Genomic DNA, 22,814 nt, shown 5'->3' with positions numbered 1-22,814 from the left:
ACACTAGAGAGAGAAGAGGGAGTGAGTGAGTGTCACAAGTCCTGCGGGAGCGAACATTGCCATACAAGAGAGCATAGAAGTGCTACACAATCTGCCAAAGTGGGGACGCCTCCCCTCCCCTAAAAAGGGGGCAACAATATCTGCCCGACCCACACCCGACACTCCATGACCCCTATGATTTGGGAAATGAAAGGTCATAAGAAGATAAGTAGGGCGCCCAGCCAAAATTGGCCCAAGTGACCCAACAGGGCAAAATTGGAAAATCCCCTATGATACGAGCATGATACCTAGACTCTAGAAAAGCCTCACAAGGTCACAAAAAAGCTGGTGGAGGCAAATGATTTTATAGATTATGGCCAATTTTCACATGTGTATGTGCCAGATCAGTGATGCCTTGGGGAGGCTGGTATGGTCAGAGAGCTCTCTATCTTGTCACCTGCACTTAGTATCCGTAATATTAAGAGTATCCGTAATATTAAGAAATCAAACTGACTGTAAGTATTAGGATAATTTATCTTTTACAGAGTATTGATTTTGCAAAACAAATCAGCAATCATGTTTTGTGTGGCTTTCTCATTATGAACTGTTGTTTGTGTATGCAGGACTTGCTCTCATAACTCACAAGGAAGCACTGTTATGGACAGATGGCAGGTATTTCTTGCAAGCAACCCAGCAGCTAAGCAGCAATTGGAAGCTCATGCGAGCTGGGGAAGATCCTGTAGTTGAAGAGTGGATTGCTAATGTAAGATGGTTTTGAAATACATGTATCACTTGAATATTGGCGCAATGACCCAAGTTGCCTGTATGTATCAGAATTTGGGGAGAGATTCGCGTGTTGGAGTTGATCCTTGGTGTGTATCAGTTGAAACTGCTCAGCAATGGCAGCAAGCCTTTAGCAAAAAAGGCCAGCAGCTTGTCCAGCTTGATAGAAACTTGGTAGATGAAATTTGGGAACACCGACCTCAACCTGTTATATATCCAGTGACTGTTCACCCGATTGAATTTACTGGAAAATCAACAGAAATAAAACTTACAGAGCTGAGGGCTAAGCTTACAGAAATAAAAGCCTGTGCCCTTGTAATCACAGCACTTGATGAGGTTCTTGTTTCCTGGCCTCTGTTTGAATGCTGTAATGGTCTTGCTTATAAAGCTTTAGAAAGAGTGAGTTTCATGGTGAAGATTGCAGGTAGCGTGGCTTTATAACCTGCGTGGTCGTGATGTGCCATTCAATCCAGTAATACATTCCTATGCTGTTGTTACAACACAGGAAGCTTTTCTTTATGTTGATAATAGCAAGATTACACCGGAGGTTGATCTCTCTTTTCCAAGAGTCTCACTTCATTACCATACTTTGTCTGATCTGATGCTGATTTTTTTTATTTTTTATTTTGTAGGTGGCAGAGTATTTGACCTCATTAGGTGTGCAACTAAGAGATTACTCAGATGTTTTGGATGGTGTACGTTCTCTTGCTGCAGAGGAGCCGTCTTCCAGCTCAAGGCAAGATTGTGATTATAGTGATAAAGTGGATGCCACAGTTACAAATGGAGATGCCATAATAGAGAAACTTGAAAGTAATGGTCGTATTTGGATAAATCCTGGAAGTTGCTGTTATGCAATTTATAAGGTGCTCCCTGCTGATCAAGTTTTGCTGCAACCATCACCCTTGGCTCTGACAAAGTCCTTGAAGGTGATTCTGAGAACTGGTCTCATAAAACCGTCACAGACAAATGCTCATTTTCATCATCCTCAAGTCTTAGCACCACTGTGTTGAGATTCATCCCAATAATGCTCCTGTCCGTGACACTTCAGACACCCTTTGTTTAGAGATCAAGTCAAACTACTGCATTTCCTTTGTTTACTGTTTCTTTCTGAGCTTTCAAGAGTAGCAAGGCTCGTCATACTTTTTCAGCTTTCTGAAAGACCTAGCCTATAGACTGGGTTTCATGCCATTGAAATAATGCCTTCAGGATATGATAAAAAGTTTTCATGAATTACTGTTTTTCACTGAAGTGGAAGCCTGAAATGTGACAGCATCCAGTAGAGCTTGATGGTTTTCGCAAATCACATATAAGGGATGGTGCTGCTGTAGTCTCTTACCTAGCTTGGTTGGATACGAAGGTAACTTGTGAGCTCAATTGTAGTAGTTTGCTTTGTGGAAGCTAAGATTGTGAAATTTCCGAAGTATTAACCTAAATATGAACCCTATTTGAAACATTGCTGAAAGCAATTCTGGCAAAAGAGGGTGTGATCTGAGAGAGTTTTCATTTGCTTTCAGGTATTCTGTGTGTGAGTGTGTTGTTTTGTCGTGTTTGTAGTTGTGTCTGTATGCATGCGCGGGGTGGCTACATGCCTTCTCATGAGTAAGTGGTACAGCTCTAGCTCTATAGCCTCCTTGAATTCTGACTTTCTACGGCAGGTGAGGGACCTAACTTGTGTGCCGGCCTGGTGCTCTGTGATCACTCCCCAATGCAGGCTGTGCATGGAGATGTGTGTAAAGCTCCTTGCCCTCATCATCGTAGCATCTGTTCTAGGGCATGGAAATTCTGTAAAGCTCTTTGCACTTGTCATCTAGCATGTCTCCTATGTCTGTGTTGAGGGAAGTTCTTGATACCCAAGGGAGGTAATAGCTGGCAGTAGCTCTATCGACGAGAGTCTCATGAGCTGAAAACTGACGTGTACTCTGGTCTTGCCAAGAGTGGCTGCTCTGGAAGAAATTTGTCACCTGCCTCTGAATGGGCCCTTTGCTAGGGCTTGTAGAGTTCCATAACAAAGCATGTCTGTGCGTGTGAAGCTCCAACAAGAATGCCCAAGGCATCTCTTGTCAGCGTAATCCATCACCCTGCCCAGAAGCCCAAAACCCTCCCGGAAGAGACAATGAAATTGGTCGCATATCTCATAATATATTGGGCACCAACATATGTAATGCTCCATGTCTCTGGCCCAAGTCGCATAGATGGCATATCCGCTGCTCTCAGGTTACCTAAGTCTCTCACTATTTTGTAACAGTTTGGTCTCATAGGTCATTTTGGCCTTTTCAAGACATAACATTTCATCTCATTGACCGAGCATTAAACTAGGGAGATCGAGACGCCCACGACTGAGGAGAGGAGCTTCACAACATCGATGGAGACTACAACAGACGATTCGAGCCATACTATCTTGACATCCAGAGTACAGATGAGGATGGATCCATCACCCATTGTATCTCTCTCTCTTGTATTTGGCACCCATTGTATCATGGATTACACATACCCCACACAGTTCGAGCTAGTAGCACTTCTAGATTCATTGTAGTATATCTTTCCTGTTTTGTACTCAGACACGGTACCATATTCACAAGTTTGTAATGGATTGGTCTCATAGGTCATTTTGGATCTTTGAAGACGTTAATATATCATTTCATTTCATTTCATCTCTCTCTCTCTCTCTCTCTCTCTCTCTCTCTCTCTATATGTGTGTGTACTGCTGTTTTGTGGACTTTAAGAAAGCATTTGATACGGTATCTCGTCATGGGTTATGGTCCCGCATGGAGACCATTGGGGTTCCCATGCATTTGAGGGTTGCGGTGGCATGCCTATACCATGCGGTTCGATGTAAACTGAAAATGCAAATAGGCTTCTCTAAAGAGTTCTTTAACACAATAGGCGTCAAACAAGGGTGTCCTTTGTCCCCAACATTATTTGGGCTATGCATAGATGAGCTTGAGGACTTTATATGCCAAACGACGCAAGATAATGAAGATGCACCAAACATAGGCCTCATTACTTTGCTACTCCTCATTTATGCTGATGATGTATGGGCTAGAGGTATGGGGGCCAAGTATTCCGGCCAGCACATGGAATGACATTGAGAAAATTCAGAAAAAGTTCTTATGTAGACATATGGTGATAAAAACCACAACACCATACTCAATGATTCTATTGGAGACTAGACAAAGACCATTGGAAATGCTTGCTTTGCAAAGAATGCATATCTCTTGAAGGTGAAGTTGATGCCTAATAACCGTAAAAGAACCACAAAAGCAAGTTTCTCACCTCTAGCCTTGTTGAGGACAGCAGGAAATGGTTCTCTAAATGGAATGTGGGAGCATATGTGGACATGCATGTAGAGGAAGGTACCGAGCATGAGCACAAGCTGAATTTTGAACTACAATTACTTGAGGCCCTTCATAGCAAATGGAAGAATGCAATGCACAGGTCCAAGTTTGAATACTATTGCAAGCACATAAACACACGATATTGGGAAGAATACAAAACCGGGCAAACCAAAATACATATCAGGACACCCATGTCCTACCGTGCGAGACGGGCCATCACCTTGATGCGGACATGCTCAAGTGAAACAGGAGGATGGCTGAATATTGATGCAAACATGAGGAGATGCACTCAATGCAACTTGAATTCATTGAAAAATGAGGCACATGTAACCCTTGAATGTCCAGCATATGCGCACATTCGGGTCGACTTTCCTCAACTTATTCAAGGATGTACTACATTTGAGGAGCTTCTCTCAAGAACACATCCCTCTCCAGTAGCACTAGGTATCTATCTTCCCAAAGTGCTAGAACATCACACCACACTCACAAACAAGATCACCACAGAATCATGACACGCCCCCTCCTTCACATGGGAAGGGGGGAGTCTCATATATGAGATTTTGGGTCCCATGGGTCATTTTGGCCCCCCGAGGACGTAAATACATCATCATCATCATCTCTCTCTGTGCATTGCTTTATGGAGCTGAGATTTGGGGACCTTCATTGGATCATCACGGGAGGACAAGCCGTAGTGATGGATGGGGGGACATGGAGAAGCCTCTGGTCTCTATGATCTCGCGGCTCATTAGAGCCAAGGCTTCAGTACCACGTGCTATTGTACGAGCAGAGCTGGCTGCTCCCCCACTAGTGGTTGAGGCTCTCACGAGATCTGTCTCCTTCATACACCGCATGTGGGAACTTCCCAGAGATAGATATGCACGCCTTGCACTTGAGTCCTCTCGACAGTTAGCCATGCAAGGAGACACAACATGCTAGTATGGGGAGATGACATCATGGTTTCAGGCGCATGGGTTTAGCATAGACAGATTGCCTCCCTTCCATTACTCACTGGATGCGCCCTCTCTGACTCTTACACAGTCCGAGATCACTAGGCTCATTCGCCAAGATTTGACTCAGCTAGATACCAAGAGGACATGGATACAGCTAGCACAGGAGCTGGGCACGAAGATGGCTTCTACAGAGAGCATCTCTTCCAGCTTACGGAGGATGGTTTTGTGATGAGGCCCAAATACATGGACACCCACTTGTCTCATGGGATAGGATGTGCTATTGGCCAGATCGCACATCTTCACACCGGCTGCGGATCAAGACTGGGAGATACAACGGAGTACCAGCAGAGGCGAGGACATGCCCCCTGTGTGACATTGAGCTTGAGACAGAGTTGCACTACACATGCCACTGCCCCGTCTACTACGAGATACGAGGCCGCTTCCATTGCTTGTTCAAGGAGGGGGAGGGCTTTGGACCATTCTCTAGAGTCATGCGGTACGAGGATCAGAGATGCCTTGGTTTGTTTTTGGTCGAGCTGCGTAGACACATAGAGAGCCTGATGAGAGGAGAGACTTGCCAGTCTCAGAGACAGATCACAGACTTCTTTAGAGCTGCCACTGGACACCCGGAGGAGTTACTACCACAGCAGAGCTGGTCGCCTTACACCAGAGGCACACTGATCGACCGAGCAACTGAGCTGGGGAGATCCAGATGCCCACGACTGTGGAGGACTACACAACATCGACGGAGGCTGCATCAGAGGATTTGGATCATTTTGGCTTGACATGCATGACGCCCGGTAAGACTACTGAACATGGAGGAGATTGATGAGATCCGCGATCGATGCTGGTATCTCCTGTGATCTAGCTATCCGAGCTAGCTGTTTAGCTGCTTAGTTCACACCTAGCAGTTTAGGATTCCATAATATTTTATTCTGTCATTTTGTCATCTTGTTACTCTTGTTACTCTGACTTTGTATCAAATCCACCACATTGTAACTTTCTGGTCTCATAGGTCACTTTGGCCTTTTGAAGACGTTACTATAACATTTCATTTCATTTCTCTCTCTCTCTCTCTCTCTCTCTCTCTATATATATATATATATATATATATATATATATATATATATATATATATATATATATATATATATATGTGTGTGTGTGTGTATAGAGACACACTTCTACAACTAGACACCCGGGGGGGGGGGAATTGTCACAGCTTACAGATTTTTCCAGAAAAACACACCCGCTTCACTCCCAGATCCATCGAGGGGAGGGACTCTCCAGCAGGTTGAGACGAGCAGGGCCAGACGACGCCCACGTGTTACCGGATGACGGGCCCCACAACTCCACCGAACTGCAAGGTCTCCCTTAAGTGCTTCGATCAATGCATGCTTTTCATTCATGCGTTCTTCCATTTTTGATTTCCAGGATTCAAACATAGCAAGTGCATCCTCTAATCTTTTCTACATCATACATTCCATCACATTCACTTCTGCCCGCACAATCGTTTGCATTTCGGCCTTCAATGGTGTGTACATCTCATCACGCTTATTAAGCATCTCTTTGTCCAATTCTTTCGTCATATTTGCATACATAGCTTTTTTGTAAGTTTCCGCATTTGCATACATCTCTTTTTCAATGTCACCCCTCAAGAGGCTCAGCTCCGCCTTAATCATCACATGTACCTTCTCATACATTAAGTCATCTTTGACTCTAGAAAGTTTTGCTGCTCTCAGAGAACGTGGCAATAGTGTGCTCTCTTGAAACCTTCGCCTAAATGTCGCTTTCGAGTTAGGCGGGGTTACATAAATGCTGTCATCCCCAACATCAATTGGTTGGTCCATCCTCCAGCACCCTGCGCGCGCGCGCGAGAGAGAGAGAGAGAGAGAGAGAGAGAGAGAGAGAGAGAGAGAGAGAGAGAGAGAGAGAGAGAGAGAGAGAGAGAGAGAGAGAGAGAGAGAGAGAGAGAGAGAGAGATAGATTTGATCTGATTTGGTATTAACGTTCGTGGGGGGCCAGAAATGACCCATGGGACCTCAAAGTGATACATAGTCTCCCCTCACGGGGGTGTATGGTGTGGTGTGTGTTATTCTCTTTTTGTGTTCCTATGAGTGTCTTTTGATGCTCAAGTATGCGGGTGAGGTATGTTCCGAGAGCTGTAGGGGAGGGGTCTATCTTGGATAATAGGTCCGCAAAGGTAGAGCAACCGCTTAGAAGTGGTTGAAAATTAGCCCGGATGTGAGCGTATTCTAGGCATTCCAATGTCACATGTGCTTCATCTACGGGAGCTTGCATTGTACATGATGTGCATATCTGTTTAGAAGCATCAACTTTCAGCCAGCCCTCTGTTTCAATGTGAGTATATGTGACCTTGTGCGCATCAAAGAGATGGCTCTTCGTGCCATGTGGGGCATGGGTGTTCGTATGTGGGCCTGGGCTTCCATTGGGTTTGTGCTATAGCCTTCCCAATACTCTGTGTTGACATGCTTGCAATAGTATTCAAATTTCGAGCGGTGTTGCGTTGTCTTCCACTTGGTGTGGAGGCTATTTAGTAATGCAATTTCAAAATTCAGCATATGTTCTCCCTCCTTGCCCTCCTCAATAAGCATGTCCACATATGCCTCTACATTCCATTTAGCGAACCATTTCTTAATGTCCTGTAAGAGGCTCGATGACAGAAATTTGATTTTTTTTGTCTTTTGCGGTGCACATCCCATTTCCCATGCAATGCGGGGATTTCGAGTAGTAGGCATCGCTGTGACCTTCATGATATACATGTACATTTTTTGCAGTGCTTTCATTTCTAGTGGTCTCTTGCCTGTCTCCAAGAGTAGCACGGAGTATGGTGTCGTCTTTTTGACCCCCATGTGTCGACATAGAAACTTTTTCTGGTCTTTTCAATTTCATTCCATGTGTGGGTTGAAATGCTTGCTCCCCAGATTTCCACTTCGTAGAGGATGCTTGCACTACGCATTTCTCAAAAATGGTCGCTTTTATCTCCCATCTTTTTATGCTCCATTGTGTGCACATGTTTTCAAATTGATAGTACTTGGCATGGCCGATGTCAATTCTATTATGTGCGCATTGTCCCCAAGCATAGTTGCATGGGATGTCAATCCCCAAGTACTTGAAACTGTCGACTTTCTCAATTTGTTTCCTTTGATACATGAGGGGGGCGTGGATATCCATCTTACGAGTCTTTACAATCATGAACTTTGTTTTGTCTACATTGATTGTTAGACCCACATTTTCACAAGAAGCATGTAACGCATCGGCCAATTTCTGTAGAGCTGTAATGTCATGGGCGAATAGAGCCACATCGTCTGCATAGATGAGCATGAGAAGTGTAAGCATCCCGATGGCTGTTTCATCCCCTTCTAGTTGAGGGAGGAAGCTTTCTATTTGATCAATGCACAATCCAAAAAGAGTAGGGGAGAGAGGGCATCCTTGTTTGACCCCCATGTTACTCGAGAAAGCTTTGGACAGCCCTTCGTGCGTTTTTAGTTGACATATGACTTCTTCATAGAGACGTGCTACCGCACTCCAGAGATGCATTGGTACTTTTATGCATTCCACCCTTTTCCATATACCCATTCTACGGACCGTGTCAAAGGCTTTGGTGAAATCTACAAAGCAACAGTATAATGTTTTTCCCTTTAGCCGACTCTCTTCCATTAATACCCCAAGTGAAACAAGGTGATCAATGGTGCTATGTTTTGGTCGAAAACCTGCTTGTTCTTTTGCTCGTTTTCCATTTGTCTCTGCCCATGTGCTTATGCTTTGTTCTAAGATGCTTCCCAAAAGCTTTGCCATGCAAGATCCTACCATAATGGTACGGTAGTTGGTAGGTTGATTTACATCCCCTTTTTTGTAAAGTGCTTTGATTTAGTTCTTTTGCCAATCCTCGGGTAGCCCTTGAACAATGGCTTGGTTTAGCATTCTATGTATCCACTCTCTGGCTCTCATACCTGACCATTTAAGCATTTCTGAGTTCAAGTGTAGTATGTCCGAAGCTTTCCCATTTGCAAGTTTCTGTATGCCTTTTTTAACCGTTTCTGAATCAAAGTTGTCTTGGGCATGGAGATCGGTTTGCATGTGGCATTTCGTCCGCATTATTATGCACATATAGTTGTTCCACATACATGTACATGCCATTTGAGCTTATGTCCCCCTAATGTCATGTCTCTGTCCTTTTATTTTCAGCCATTCCTTTTTGGGATTTTTCTTGAAGTTGGCTCTGGCTTGTGTCTCCGTGCGTAGCTCATAGTTTCTTCTTTTCCGCCTCTTGAGATTTGTGTAGTCTTTTGATAGAGTTTCCCATTCCGTGTTCGTCGTTGACAGTGCCCACAATTGTTTTTTACATGCTTGCACTCTTCATCAAACCATGGGTTATGCGGTAGCCCTTTTACATGATTTCCTCGCCGATGCGTTTTTCCCATTGGTTGTTCCAGAGCATCACATAGAGCTTGTTTGAAAATTGGCCATGTTTGTTCAATGTGTGATGGCATGGGTACATGAGCAAGTGCATTGTCTAGATGTTCTGCATACATTCTTTTCTTGTCCACTTGCATTTTGTATGTCCATGATCGGGCATGGGGCTGTTTTTGTGCTTTTTGAGTGGGAACTTGTAGCCATACATGGATTGGGGTGTGGTCCGAATTGGGTGACCTCTTCCCAATTGTAAAATTACTTACAATATGGGATGCCTCATATGCAATCAATACATAATCAATAACACTCATGCCTTTGTTGGCCGTGTAGCATGTGCATTCTCCTGATTTTTCAAACTTACTTGTTCCATTGATGGCGATTAGTTGTAAGGATGTCATCATACTGAGCAATGCAATACCTTGCGGGTTTGTAATGAGATCTTTCGAACATCTCTCCCATGTGGGATCTGGTATCTCATTATGTTCAAGCATTGGAGGTGTCATGAGATCCACCATTTGCATTTGCGCATGTGCTATGTGAGCATTCGTGTCCCCAATAAGCATAATCATCCCTTCTTGTGCATAGGCATGGATATCGGCATACAGATCCTCGAAAGGGTAATTCTTCTCTACATTGAAGGCACCATAGAATGGTGACTCTCTATGGGGGATGTAGCACCCGGCAATGAACATAGGTTTAGGTTTTGTGTCAAACTTGATCCATATGTACCGGTTATGAGCATGTGTCTTGCAAATTGTGATCATTTTTCTAAGTTCCTCTCGGTATATCACCGCGACTCCTCCTTGTCCCCTTATTTTTGTACATGGCATCCGTAGGGAGTGTGTGACATATCCTTCAATGTGTGGTGTTCTACATGTATCGTGTTCCCATGTTTCCAATAAAAAGAGAATGTCGGCTTGTGGTAGGACTTCTGTTAATCCTTCTCCTTTATGCCACGGGAAGCCTCTGCAATTCCAACTTGTCACGTGTAGTTCCGTGAACCCATGGGTCTCGCATTGTCATTTTGTTTCCTCTTTTGCTTCCCCTTTCGTGTCCGCTTGGGCTGTTTTTTTGTTCATGCGAGCTTCGTATGCTTCACGTCTGGTCTTTTGTTGGTTCGGCTTTCTATCTTCACTGATGTATAGTGCGCTATCCTTTAAGTAGATGCGGGCGTTTTCGAGGATAATAGCCCTCTTGCGGGCATCCAGAAGTGTGCATACGATTGCCCGATTTGCTTCTGGTTTCTTCTTGCCTACTCCATGTGCACCATATACCACCACATCATGCATTCCGAAGTTAGCGGAGATCATTTCCGTGATGTCGGTGTTCAAGGTAATGACCTTCTCGTTGTCGGATTCGTGGATGCCCCGTATCACGATGTTCATTTTTCTTTTCTCTTGTTCGGTGTATTCTTTGTCATCCTCATTAGCATACATGTCTCTGTTCATTGAGGAAGTCTAAGGCATTGGTGTGTGTGTCAATGCATCTTTCCAAGAGCCCACATTTTCAGATACATTCATTTGCGCAATCTTTTCATCATGTGTGGCTAGCTTGTCTTGCATTGTAGCTGTGTGCTTATCAAGAGCACCCTGGAGCTCCTGCATCTTCTCCTCTTGGTGACGGACTCGTAGATCTTGCATTTGGAGCTTGTGTTCCAATTCTGGGTTTTTTAGAGCTAGGTCTTTGATTTCATCGCTCTGCTTCATGATGGTGGTGTGCATCGAGGAGATGAGTCCCCATATGTCTCGTAATGAGCATGGTGGCGTATTCCCTTCCATGATGTCCGGTTTCCGGGGGGTTGTTTGCTGTATTGGTTTGGGTCCCGTGGTGCGTGTAGGTGAGGACCTGACAGAGAGGCGGCTTCAGGAAATTCGCAGGTTCACAGTGTCATTCATGTGGCCATGGTGTGCTGGTAGCCAATGTAGAGAGAGAGAGAGAGAGCGAGTGAGAGAGAGAGAAGCAGCACTAAAAAGGGAAAGGGGGGGGGGGGGGGAAGGGGGGCGATAGGCGATAGAGTTACAATGCAGAAAATGTAAAAGTAAAGAGTTCAGGCGATAGAGTTAAAAAGGGGGGGCGATAGAGTTAAAATGTAAAAAATGTAAAAGGTAAAGAGTTTAGACGAGTGGGGCAGCGCGATAGAGAGAGGGGGGGCGGGGGGGCCTATCGCGATAGAGAGGGGGAGCGGGGGGGCAGCGCGCAGGGCAGGGGTGCGAGGCGGCAGAGCGGCGCTGAGGGGGGCTGCGTGTAACAGCGCGCAGGCAGCAAGAGAGCGCGCGAGGGCAACAGAGCGCGTAGGTAGCAGCAGGGCGCGCGAGGGCAGGCGTGCGAGGGCAACAGGGTGCGCAGGCAGCAGGGAGGAAGTTGATGCTGCAGAGAGCCGCCATCACTTCACGCTACAGAGAGCTGCCATCATTTCACGCTGCACAAAGAGAGAGAGAGAGAGAGAGAGAGAGAGAGAGAGAGAGAGAGAGAGAGAGAGAGAGAGAGAGAGAGAGAGAGAGAGAGAAATGAAATGAAATGAAATGAAATGTTATATTAACGTCTTCAAAAGGCCAAAATGACCTATGAGACCAATCAGTTACAAAATAGTGAATCTAATACCATGTCTGGGTACAAAAGAACTAGAAAAGAACTAGAAGTGGAACAAAATACTACTACTACTACTACAATCTAAAACTACGTGGGTGTAGCAGCTGATACAATAGGTACCCGGTAAACTGGATGTAACAGTGTGTGAAACAAAGATGGAAGAAATGGTGAGGATCCATCCTCATCTGCACTCTGGATGTCGAGAGAGTATGGCTCGAATCTTCTGTTGTAGTCTCCGTCGATGCTGTGTAGCTCCTCTCCTCAGTCGCGGTCGTCTGTATCTCTGTAGCTCCAATGCTCGGTCGATGAGAGTGCCAGTAGTGGTCGAATGAGTGTGGGACGAGCTCTGCAATGGTGGCTGCTCCTCTGGCTGTCCCATATCTAGTGAAAAGAAATCTGTAATGTGTCTCTGGGACTGCCTCTCTCTAGCTCTCCCCAGTAAAGTGTCTCTATACTTGTGTAACTCAAGTAGATATAGTCCAAGACATCTCTGATCCTCATAACTCATGACCCTAGATAGAGGACCAAAACCCTCTCTGAATAAGCAGTGGAAACGCCCCCGTATCTCATAGAACACTGTGCAATGACATATGTAGTGCAACTCTGTCTCTGGCTCTCTCTGGCATAATCGGCATATCCTGCTGTCTGCTGGTATCCCTCTGAATCTACCAGTCTCAATCTTGAGCTGATGTGAGGATGTGCGTATCTGACCAATGGCACAACGCAAACCATGAGACATATGTGTGTCCATGTAGCTGGGTCGAATCACAAACCCATCTCCTGTGAGGTGGAGAAGATGCTCTCTATAGAAAGCCATCTTCGTGCTCAACTCCTGAGGCGGCTCTATCCATGTCCTCCTGGTGTCGAGCTGGATCAGGTCCTGACGAATGAGTCTAGTGATCTCCACCCGTGTAAGAGACAGCGAGGGTGCCTGAAGAGAATACTGGAAAGGGGGCAACCTGTCCATGGTGAAGCCATGCGTCTGAAACCATGAAGTCATCTGTGCATACCAGCATGAAGTGTCCCCCTGTAGAGCTAACTGTCTGGAAGACTCAAGGGCCAGTCTAGCATATCTGTCTCTAGTAGTATCCCATAGGCTTTGCACAAAGGACACTGATCTGGTAAGCGCCTCAATCTCCATGGGGGGGGCAGCTAGCTCTGCTCGAATGATCGCGTGAGGTACGGAGGCCTTGGCTCTAATCAATCGGGAGATCATAGATACCAAGGGCCTCTCCATACGTCTCCAACCATCCTGGCCTACAGAAGGTCCCCATACCTGTACCCCATACATCATAGCTGAGGCTACTAAAGTATCAAAGAGCCATAACTTTGTCCGAGGTTCCTGGAACTGAACCTGCGAACACATCCTCTCCAAGCCCTAAATCTACTTGAGTCCCCCTTCCTTTGCTTCTTCGGTGAGGGCGTGCTGCATAGTCGCTGGTCCGCTACTGGTCGACACACCCTATTTGGGCTGCTTTGCTGTTGTTCAGGCTGCTGTTCCAACGCACATTAACGTCTTGCAAAGGAGTGGACTCAGCTTGCAGTGAACCCTAAGCCTGCAGCGTGAACCTGCAAGCATGCAAACCTGCTCCCAAGCAGCATGCGAACCTGCCCTCTGTGTTCACTGGCGGGAAAAGGGCAGGAGTGCACAAGAGCAGCATGAGCAGGGGGTTCAGCACAACAAACACCAGCTACCACTTGCACGCAGCGTGAGTACAAGGCAAGAGAAGTTCACGCCATCAGAGAGAGATGGGGTGGGAAGAGAGAAATGAAATGAAATGAAATGTTTTACTAACGTCTTCAAAAGGACAAAATAACCTATGAGACCAATCTGTTACAAAATAGTGAATCTAATACCATGTCTGGGTACGAAAGAACTAGAACAAAGATACTACTACTAGAATCCATCCTCATCTACACTCTGGATGTCGAAAGAGTATGGCTCAATCTCTGTTGTAATCTCCGTCGATGCTGTAGCCCTCTCCTCAATCGTGGCTGTCTGGATCTCTGTAGCTCCAATGCTTGGTCGATGAGAGTGCCGGTAGTGGTCGAATGAGTGTGGGCCGAGCTCTGCAGTGATGGCTGCTCCTCTAGTTGTTCCATATCTAGTGAAAAGAAATCTGTAATCTGTCTCTGGGACTCTCTCTCTCTATCTCTTCCAATAAAGTGTCTCTATATCTGTGTAACTCAAGTAGATATAGCTCAAGACATCTCTGATCCTCATAACTCATGACCCTAGAGAAAGGACCGAAACCCTCTCTGAATAAGTAGTGGAAACGGCCGCGTATCTCAGGGTACACTGTGTAGCTCTGTCTCTAGGTGTAGCTGGCATAAACGGCATATCCTATTGTCTGCTGGTATCCCTCAGAATCTACCAGTCTCAATCTCCAGCTAATGTGAGGATGTGCGTATCTGGCCAATGGCACACCGCAAACCATGAGACATATGTGTGTGCATGTAGCTGGGTCGAATCACAAACCCATCTCCTGTGAGGTGGAGAAGATGCTCTTTATAGAAAGCCATTTTCGTGCCCAACTCTTGTGGCGGCTCTATCCATGTCCTCGTGGTATCCAGCTGGATTAGTAATCTCCACCCATGTAAGAGACATCGAGGGTGCCTGAAGAGAGCAATTGAAAAGCCTGTCCATGGTGAAGCCATGCGTGTGAAACCATTGTGCATACCAACATGAAGTGTCCCCCTGAAGAGCTAACTATCTGGAAGACTCAAGGGCCAGTCTAGCATATCTGTCTCTAGTAGTATCCCACAAGCTGTGCACAAATGAGACTGATCTTGTAAGCGCCTCAATCTCGATACGGGGGCAGCTAGCTCTGCTCAAATGATAGCGTGGGGTACGGAGGCCTTGGCTCTGATCAATCGAGAGATCATAGATACCAAGGGCCTCTCCATAAGTCTCCAACCATCCTGGCGTACAGAAGGTCCCCATATCTACACGCCGTACAACATAGCTGAGGCTACTATAGTATCAAAGAGCCATAACTTTGTTCGAGGTTTCTAGAACTCAACGTGCGAACACATCCTCTCCAAGCCTCCGAAGGCCGCAAAACTTAAAAGCTCTAGTCAGTCTAGTCTCTGCTGCTCTCCCCAAAGAAAACCTCGGCCTAGTGAAGACAACCCCAAGGTAAGTGTATGCATGTGTTTACAATCTCCTGACCATATGTGAAAGTCGGTGCTGATCTCTCGATCCAGTGTGGTGTGGTGTTAAACACCATAACCTTGATTTTACCAAGGTTTACAGACAATCCACTATCCTCTGCATAACTGTGTAATGCACCGGATTGTTGCTGCATACCCTCTGGTGAGTCAGAGATCATCATCAGCATATAACAACAATGGGATCCACGTCCCTGCTAGCTGGGCACCTCTATCACCCTCTCTATCAATGTAATCAGACACCTCATCAACATAAATACCAAATAGAGTAGGAGACAATGGGCAACCCTGTTTCACCGCAATGGTGGAGTGAACTAAATCAGATATCTCCTCCGGAGTGCGTACATGTCCCATCGCTGATCTGTATAGAGCCATAATCCCCCAAATCAATACTATGGGCACCCCCATCTCTTGTAGTCTACGCATCAATCGAGCTCTTAGTACCATGTCAAATGCTTTGCAGAAATCCACAGAGCTACAATAAATCAGTCTCCCATGTGACCTGCCCTCCTCAGTGATGGCTCTGAGTGTCAGCCTGAAACCAGCCTGGCTCTTTGCTCGTACACCCTCACCCTCTGCCCAATTTTAAGTGCTGCTCAAGAATGGATGCATACAACCGTGTCAATGTGTCCAACCATAATAGTGCGGTAATTCCTAGGCTCTGTAGGATCACCTGCTATAAAGATAGGCACAATAGTCATAGTCACAAGTGACAACCTCCAAGTCTCAGGTAACCCCTCACACATGTCACGATTGAACAACACTGCAAGAACCTCTATCAGCATATCTCTAGCATGTATAAAGTGCTCTGCTACTTGAGCATCATGATTATATGCCCTGCTGGTCCTCATCCTGTCAATGGCTCTCTTTACCATCTCAGTGGTAAAGAAGGTGCTGGTAGGTGGGCATGGCTCTATAGGATCTGGAAGGGGTCTTGTCCAAGAACCATATATAATGATGACACATACTGACCCCACACATAAGGAGAAGTAATCACTGGGGGAGGGGAGTGCTCATGAAAGAATCGCCATGGCTCTCCTGAGTCTCTACTCATGAACAACTGATAGAAGCCTCGCTCCATCTGGGCCAAGTAAGCTCGTTTCTTCCGTCGCACAAGGCGCCGAGAAGCACTCTGAGATTGTTTGTAAGTGATGACTCCTAAAAGAAGATCCCTCTGAAGCTGGGCTCTCATCTCTCTGCACTCCTCATTATACCAACTATTCTGGGGCATGCTCCCAAAATCTCGCCTCCGACTCGGCTGAGTGTGTGGGTATGCCTTTGATGCTGCACCATGCAGTGTCTCAGTCAATAAAGTGGTGCACTCCTCCACTAAGAGGCCAGGACCAGCTGTGCATAGACGGCTATAGATCTCCTTTGTATAAACCGAGTCAGTCTCTGTGTAAATGTATAACGGGTATGTGACCTGCCTCCTGATGTCTGGGCTGTACTATACTGAAATGAAACAGACAATGTCAAAAGAACATGATCCACTGCTACGCCCATTGGTCTGGCTCCCACTATGAAATCTTGAATACAAGGAATAAAGCTCGGCTTTGCCATAACATAGTCAATTGTACTGGCCGCGAGTCTGTGTGGAAAGCATGTGAAACCGGCTACTCCAGGAAATCATTGTAAGCCATTAAGTATGGCTAACCCATGGGTAGTCGTCATCTCCGGGAGGTATCTCCCATGCTCCGTCTGCTCTCTGTCACGTGACCATCTGTCAAGCCCCAACTCACTCACATCCAGCTCTGTAATCATCTCATTTGAAGTGTCTTAGAAGACTGTTGAGAGTTGCCTGTTCGGGCATTGAAGTCCCCTAAGAGGATGATATCACCATCCCTAAAGAACTCCCAAATATCATCATCTAGTATAGAGAAAGGCGACTGTCCTCTGGATGCAGCATAAATTGATGTACTAGGGGGAAGTAACATATGGCAATGTATAGAAATCGGCTTCTATCAGCTCTCAACCTCACCCACATGTATCTAGCATGATCATCACAATATGTAGTAGTGGTTGTAACTCCTTCCTAAATAGCACTGCTGCTACTCCTAAACCTCCACTCCCATGCTCAGATCTCGCGACTGTCCTGTGGTCCCACCACATGTGGCATAAGCTGTCTAGGAGCCTGATGAGTCTCTGAGAAGAAAATAATGTCCCTGTCTCTGAAATTGTCCTCAAAGACACCAACGTCCAATCTCATAGATCCATTACAATTCCAAGTAGCCATCTTCAGTGTGGTCCCATAGGTCTCACACTGTCATGTAGAGCGCCACTGTAGCATAACCACCCGACCATCTCAGTAAAAAGCTATCTTTCCCTTCTTCCTTGCCGCCATAATCTCTGGCATTACCTCTCATGTGCACAAGCTGTGAGAGAGAGAGAGAGAGAGAGAGAGAGAGAGAGAGAGAGAGAGAGAGAGAGAGAGAGAGAGAGAGAGATCATCACTGAGGAAAATATCTGTCTTCGTGAGAGTAGGCCTCTTTCTCAAGAATTCCGTCTTCTCTTCCAAGGAGGGGAAGCGTATTATGAGAGCTCTCCCTTTTAAAGATTCTCTCGGGCCATCACTCTGCTTGCCCACTCTCCATGCCTTTGTGTGTGAAGGCTTGTCCACCCCTATCATGGATGTGAGGCTTCTGACCTCTTTTTCCACATTGTTTGTCCTTGAGGCCGGTTACCTCACATGTAGAGCCCACATTCTCCTTCTTTGTTCCTCTTCAAGGTTCATGTTAATAAGAGTGGGTGTACAAGGAGCTTCCTTACCTTTCCCTTTCTTGGCAACCTCAATCCATTTTTCGGCCTCTATTTTTTCTTGTGTTGCAAAGATGACCGCGGTTCTTCTCCCCATCTTCCTTGATAATCCGTATTTCTTCTCTCGTGGTATTCAATTCTGTTTTTTTCGAGGAAAAGATCCTTCTATTAGTTAATGAAACTGCCCATAGGGCTACAACCACCTCTTCAAAAGAGGGCTACAAAAACCATGATGGGGAGACTCTCCCAATGGAAAACCAGCATATGTACAATGGGGCTAAATCAAGAAATGGGGGGAGGGAAAAGCCACACAGGTGGTCGGTAGTGCCATCGGACTACACCCTGGACCATGGTGTAGAAAGGCCAAGGATGCCATAGTCGAAGGAAAGCCTCTCTGTGCTCCCGCAGGCGGTCGCAGCTACCCTGAAGTCTCTCGAGCTGTCCTCTGAGAGTGTGGATCAACTCTAGCCAAAGATCGCGACCAGTCTCTGCCGGTGGCACAGGGCGAGCCTCAAAGATGCGGAAGCAACAGGCCCGCCAGATGAACCAGAGTGTCAGGCCACTGATGAGCTCCCAACACTCGTCTCTCTCACTGCACCACTCCTGTGGAGTAAGCTCTGTGGCAGGTTGGAGTGTAGGTCGCCCCTCCTGCATCACTATCATCCTGCTGGTGGAAGATAGATCAAACTGAAGTGCCGGGCCCGTGAGGGTGGACCAAGCTGCTGCTCCCCAAGTGTACTATCGAGCCGTGGAAAGAGCAGGCATCAGCTGAAGAACTCTAAGCCACACCTGCTGTGCCAAAGGACAGTCCCAAAGACAGTGAGGCTGACTCTCCAGAAGATGGTCACAAGCTGCACATGCGGCCGAGAGACCACTATGCACTAGCCAACTCCCAACTGCTGTAGCTCTGTGTGCGATTAGCCATTGAAACAAGGTGACTCGCGTTGGCTGTCTGGAGTCCCACAACCTCTCCCAGAAGACTGAGACCTTCCTCCTGCTAATGAGGTGCTACAACGGGGCGGGCCTCTCTCTCTGTGCTGCTAGTATGTGACGTCCCAGTCGAAAAGTGTACTGAAAGAACGGGACATCTGGGTGCTCTGCAGAAGAGAAAGGGTCCCTGCAAAGCCACTCTCCAGGATCCCACTGTACTCGTGCCAGTGTACAGCACTCCCAAGCCCACAATCTCCAGTGTTCAGTCTCAAGAGCTGCTGGGTCAGGATCGATGACACAAGTCCTCCCACAGATGCCCACCACTCGGATCCTCTGTAAACAGCACTCTGCTGTAAGCGTCCCTCACCCTGTAGCTCGAATAAAAGGGATGGAACAGTCTCTGAGTAGGCCCGGATCGAGATGAGACCTCCAATCGTGTGAAGGCTCCCATCCACCTGGGTGCTACTGGCTCGAGCGGTGTGAGCCACTCAGCTGGAACTGCCTCTGAGATGTTCTGGCACATGCTCTGCACCCCTCTTATGCCCTGTAGCTGGAAACCCTGCACCTCCTTTGACAAGCCTGAAAACTCTACCCAGTCACCTAAACAGCGCGCTGGACCCGCTGCCATGGGACCCCAGGAAACATGAGTCCGACTACCAACCAAGTGGCCTCTCTGAGTGCTAACCATGGGGTTCCAAACAAGGGGCTGTCGTAGGCGCTCCTCCGTGCAAGTAGGCTGTCGCTGCTCCAAGCCTCGCCGCAAGTGCTCCCAAGATCGAAGCAAACTCACAGCGAAGCGGTCCTCCAGTCTCCTGTTCAAACCAACTCTGCGCATCTCTGTGAAGATCCATTTGGTCAAAGGTCGCCACGGGCCTCCAGCCTGAGGCACCCTAGCACGAAGCCGCTGTAGCAAGAACTGCTTCCAGGGCTCCTCATCTGGAAGAAGTCCTCTGACGATGAACTTTCTAAGAAGGGCTATGCTCTGCTGTGCTGGGTCAATGATCCCAAGCCCTCCCTGCGAACAAGGAAGAGTGATGACCTGCCAAGCCACTCTGGCTCGGGCTATCTTAGTGTCACGTCCTGACCAAAGGAAGTTCTTGATCAGTCTCTCTACCTGGCTGATACAAGAACTCGAGAAAATCCAACAAGAAGTGATGTACACATAGTCGCCAACAACACGTGGTTGGCCACTACTACTCTGCCAACCAAAGAAAGTCGTGCTGAGCTCCTGTGTAACAACTTCCTCCTGATAGACAGGAGGAGGGGAGCAATCTGGTGCTCGAGAGACAAGTCCATACCAACCTGACAGCCCAAGTACCGAACTGCAGTCCCTGGGGGAATCCACCTAATGCCCTCTCCTGGCATCCAATCGAGCACAGGAGCACTACCAACCGAGAAAGCCACTGCCTTTCTCTAGTTGATCAGTGCTCCAGATGCACAACAGAAGGTCTCGAGAACCTGCTCACACCTGTGAAGGTTTGCCTCTTGGCCATCTAACTACAAGGCTGAGTCGTCGGCCAACTCATCGTCCAGTAGCTCATCTCCCCGAATAGGGAGTGCTAAGCGCAATAGACCAACCTCCTGCGACACCAAAAACCTGCTCATCGCCTCCGCATAGAAGAGAAAGAGTAAGGGGTCAAGAGGACAGCCCTCTCTGACGGAACGTGTGAGCATGAAGCGATCACCTGTACCTCCTGCCAAAAGTACGTGACTGTGAGCCTGTCTGTACAAGGCTGACACCCCTCTGATCCAAGCATTTGAGAAGCCCATCCTGCATAGAGTGCCCTCTAGAAAGTCCGAGTCAACTCTGTCGTATGCCTTCTCAAAATCGAGAAGAAGAATCACCAGGTCCTCACCATGGAGCCGTGCTAGGGCAGAAGCCTCCCAAAAGGTAAAGATGTTGTCAAGGATACTGCATTCCTTGACAAAACCTGTCTGAGTCCCATGTATAAGGCTCTCTAGAAGTGGCTGGATCTTCAAACGGAGAGCCTTGGCAAGAATTTTGTAGACTGAGTTGAGGATGGTGATGGGGTGCCACTGTCGAGACTCGAATCTCATCCAAGGAGCCACCCTCCTTGGGAATGAGATAGATGAAGCCCTCACCCATGCTGTCAGGCATCACTCCTGTGTGCAAGATGTATTGAAAAGCACTGCAGAGATCTGGGCCAAGCAAGTCCCAGAACTCCAAGAAAAGACTGGGAGTCAACCCATCCTCACCTGAACAGCTACCACGGGGGAGGGCACTAAGAGCCGTGTGCAGCTCCTCAAGCTGAAGTGGCAGCTCAAGCCTCTGACGCATCTACTTAGTCACAAGGCAAGGCATCTGTGCCCACACCTGCTCCCTGCATGCATCCTCACGCTTTGACTCAGGCTCTGCAAACAGTAACTCAAAGTAAGTCTGTAGCAACTGCACGCATATCCTCGGGCTCAGAAGGAACTGGCCCGTCGGGCCTCCTCAACTGACAGACCTTGGCATGCGAATGTCGAGGTCCCACTGCGTCGAAGAAAGCACCAGTCACACTGTCGCCCACCTTTGTCCACTGAGATCCTTGTCGATGGAAAGCAAACTCATGTCGCCGCTCCTCTGTGCTAACAAGCTCCTGGCGAGCCTGCTATAGCTGCTCCTCCAACCAAGGACTGTCTGAATGCTACTCCTGCATCTTCTGCAACGAAGCAATGCCCCGTCTGAGACGTTGCTCCTCCTCTCTCGCTGCAGGCCGGCGAGCCAAAGACTTCTGGAGAAGGAAACGACTAATCTGAGCTAGTCCTGAGGCCACTCTGTCAGCAGAAGAATTTTGCCTGTCCAAGCTCTCTGTCCAGAGAGCCTCTACTGGCTCTCTGAGTGCAGAGTCCAGCAAGACCCTCTTTGGGATGCGAAGCATCGTGCTCCCTCTCCTCTGCCATTCTGTCACTGTGAGGATCACTGGTGCATGGTCCGAGAAGGATGTCCTTGGTAGAATGCCAACTGTCCCTCCCAAGTCACTGAAGTGGTCACTATTGTAAAAGCGATCTATCCGCGATAGATTCACTCTTCCCACTCTGCGGTCTGAACGAGAGAAGGCAAGGCTGTCTGGGGGCCTCACAAAATTAGAGTGCTGCCATACATCCGACACCCTCAGAGTCATTCAAAACCTCTCCCAAGCTGCCAGCTCAACTCCATGCACAGTAGCATGGCCACCACCTATCCTGTCAGAAGGGTCCTCCAACATGTTGAAGCCCTGCGTGGCACAATAATCTATCTGTCCACAATGGCGTGGTGCAGAGAATCCACAATAGTCATACATACCCCACCCCGGATGCCTCCAGGTCCAAAAGCAACTTACCAAAAAGTATCATATCGTCCACGCAAGAGCTGACCACAACGTCTAATGCGGCTCTGACACAGATGGTGCTCCTGAAGCATAAGGAGATCAATCTCTCCTCCCACAAGGCAGCGCTGAAATTCCTGACGCAGTCGGCCCCGCTGACGCTGAAACCGGGGCCCACCAAGTCCCTGCACATTCCATGACACGATCCTCATGGGGAGCGAGAGAGAACAGATCCTGCCGCAGCAGCCAAATGTGCTATCTTCGAGGCTGGCTTGGACGGGGAGTAATCCGCATCTGAGCGTCCTCTAGATAGGCGTGACTGCAACGAGTGCCTGGCCCAAGCCCAAGTAGAGGGAGCCATCCGGAAGGCAGCCTCCTCTGTCCAGGAGTCCTCATGAATGTGTACATAGGATGGCAAGCACTGCGTATCGGCAAAGAAGTAGACCATAATGTGTCTACATCCTGCTGTATCTCGGGGGTTCACCGCAAACTTGGCTAGTGGCCACAAAGTCTGCAGCATGTCTGTAACTCCTAGTTCTCCCATGTGGTGAGAGAACTCTAGGACCTGTGTGTGTAGC

General features: G+C 47.5%; 1 protein-coding gene across 1 annotated transcript in view; it reads left to right on the top strand.

Moving 5' to 3' along the window:
• The window catches only part of LOC147459827 (aminopeptidase P1-like), a 213,488-nt gene that overhangs the window by 88,326 nt on the left and 102,348 nt on the right, over positions 1-22,814 (top strand). The window contains exons 3-7 of the mRNA XM_086511028.1: positions 603-742; positions 814-1,098; positions 1,187-1,309; positions 1,395-1,688; positions 2,033-2,119. Coding sequence (XP_086367154.1) covers positions 603-742; positions 814-1,098; positions 1,187-1,309; positions 1,395-1,688; positions 2,033-2,119 — 929 coding nt within the window. The remainder of the gene's footprint in view (positions 1-602; positions 743-813; positions 1,099-1,186; positions 1,310-1,394; positions 1,689-2,032; positions 2,120-22,814) is intronic.

Source organism: Adiantum capillus-veneris, chromosome 4 (genome assembly GCF_014529385.1).
Source record: "Adiantum capillus-veneris isolate H3 chromosome 4, ASM1452938v2, whole genome shotgun sequence".
In the NCBI taxonomy this organism is placed as follows: Eukaryota; Viridiplantae; Streptophyta; class Polypodiopsida; order Polypodiales; family Pteridaceae; genus Adiantum; species Adiantum capillus-veneris.
The sequence above is the reverse complement of the archived record's forward strand: the minus strand, read 5'-3'. Positions and strand labels throughout refer to the sequence as shown.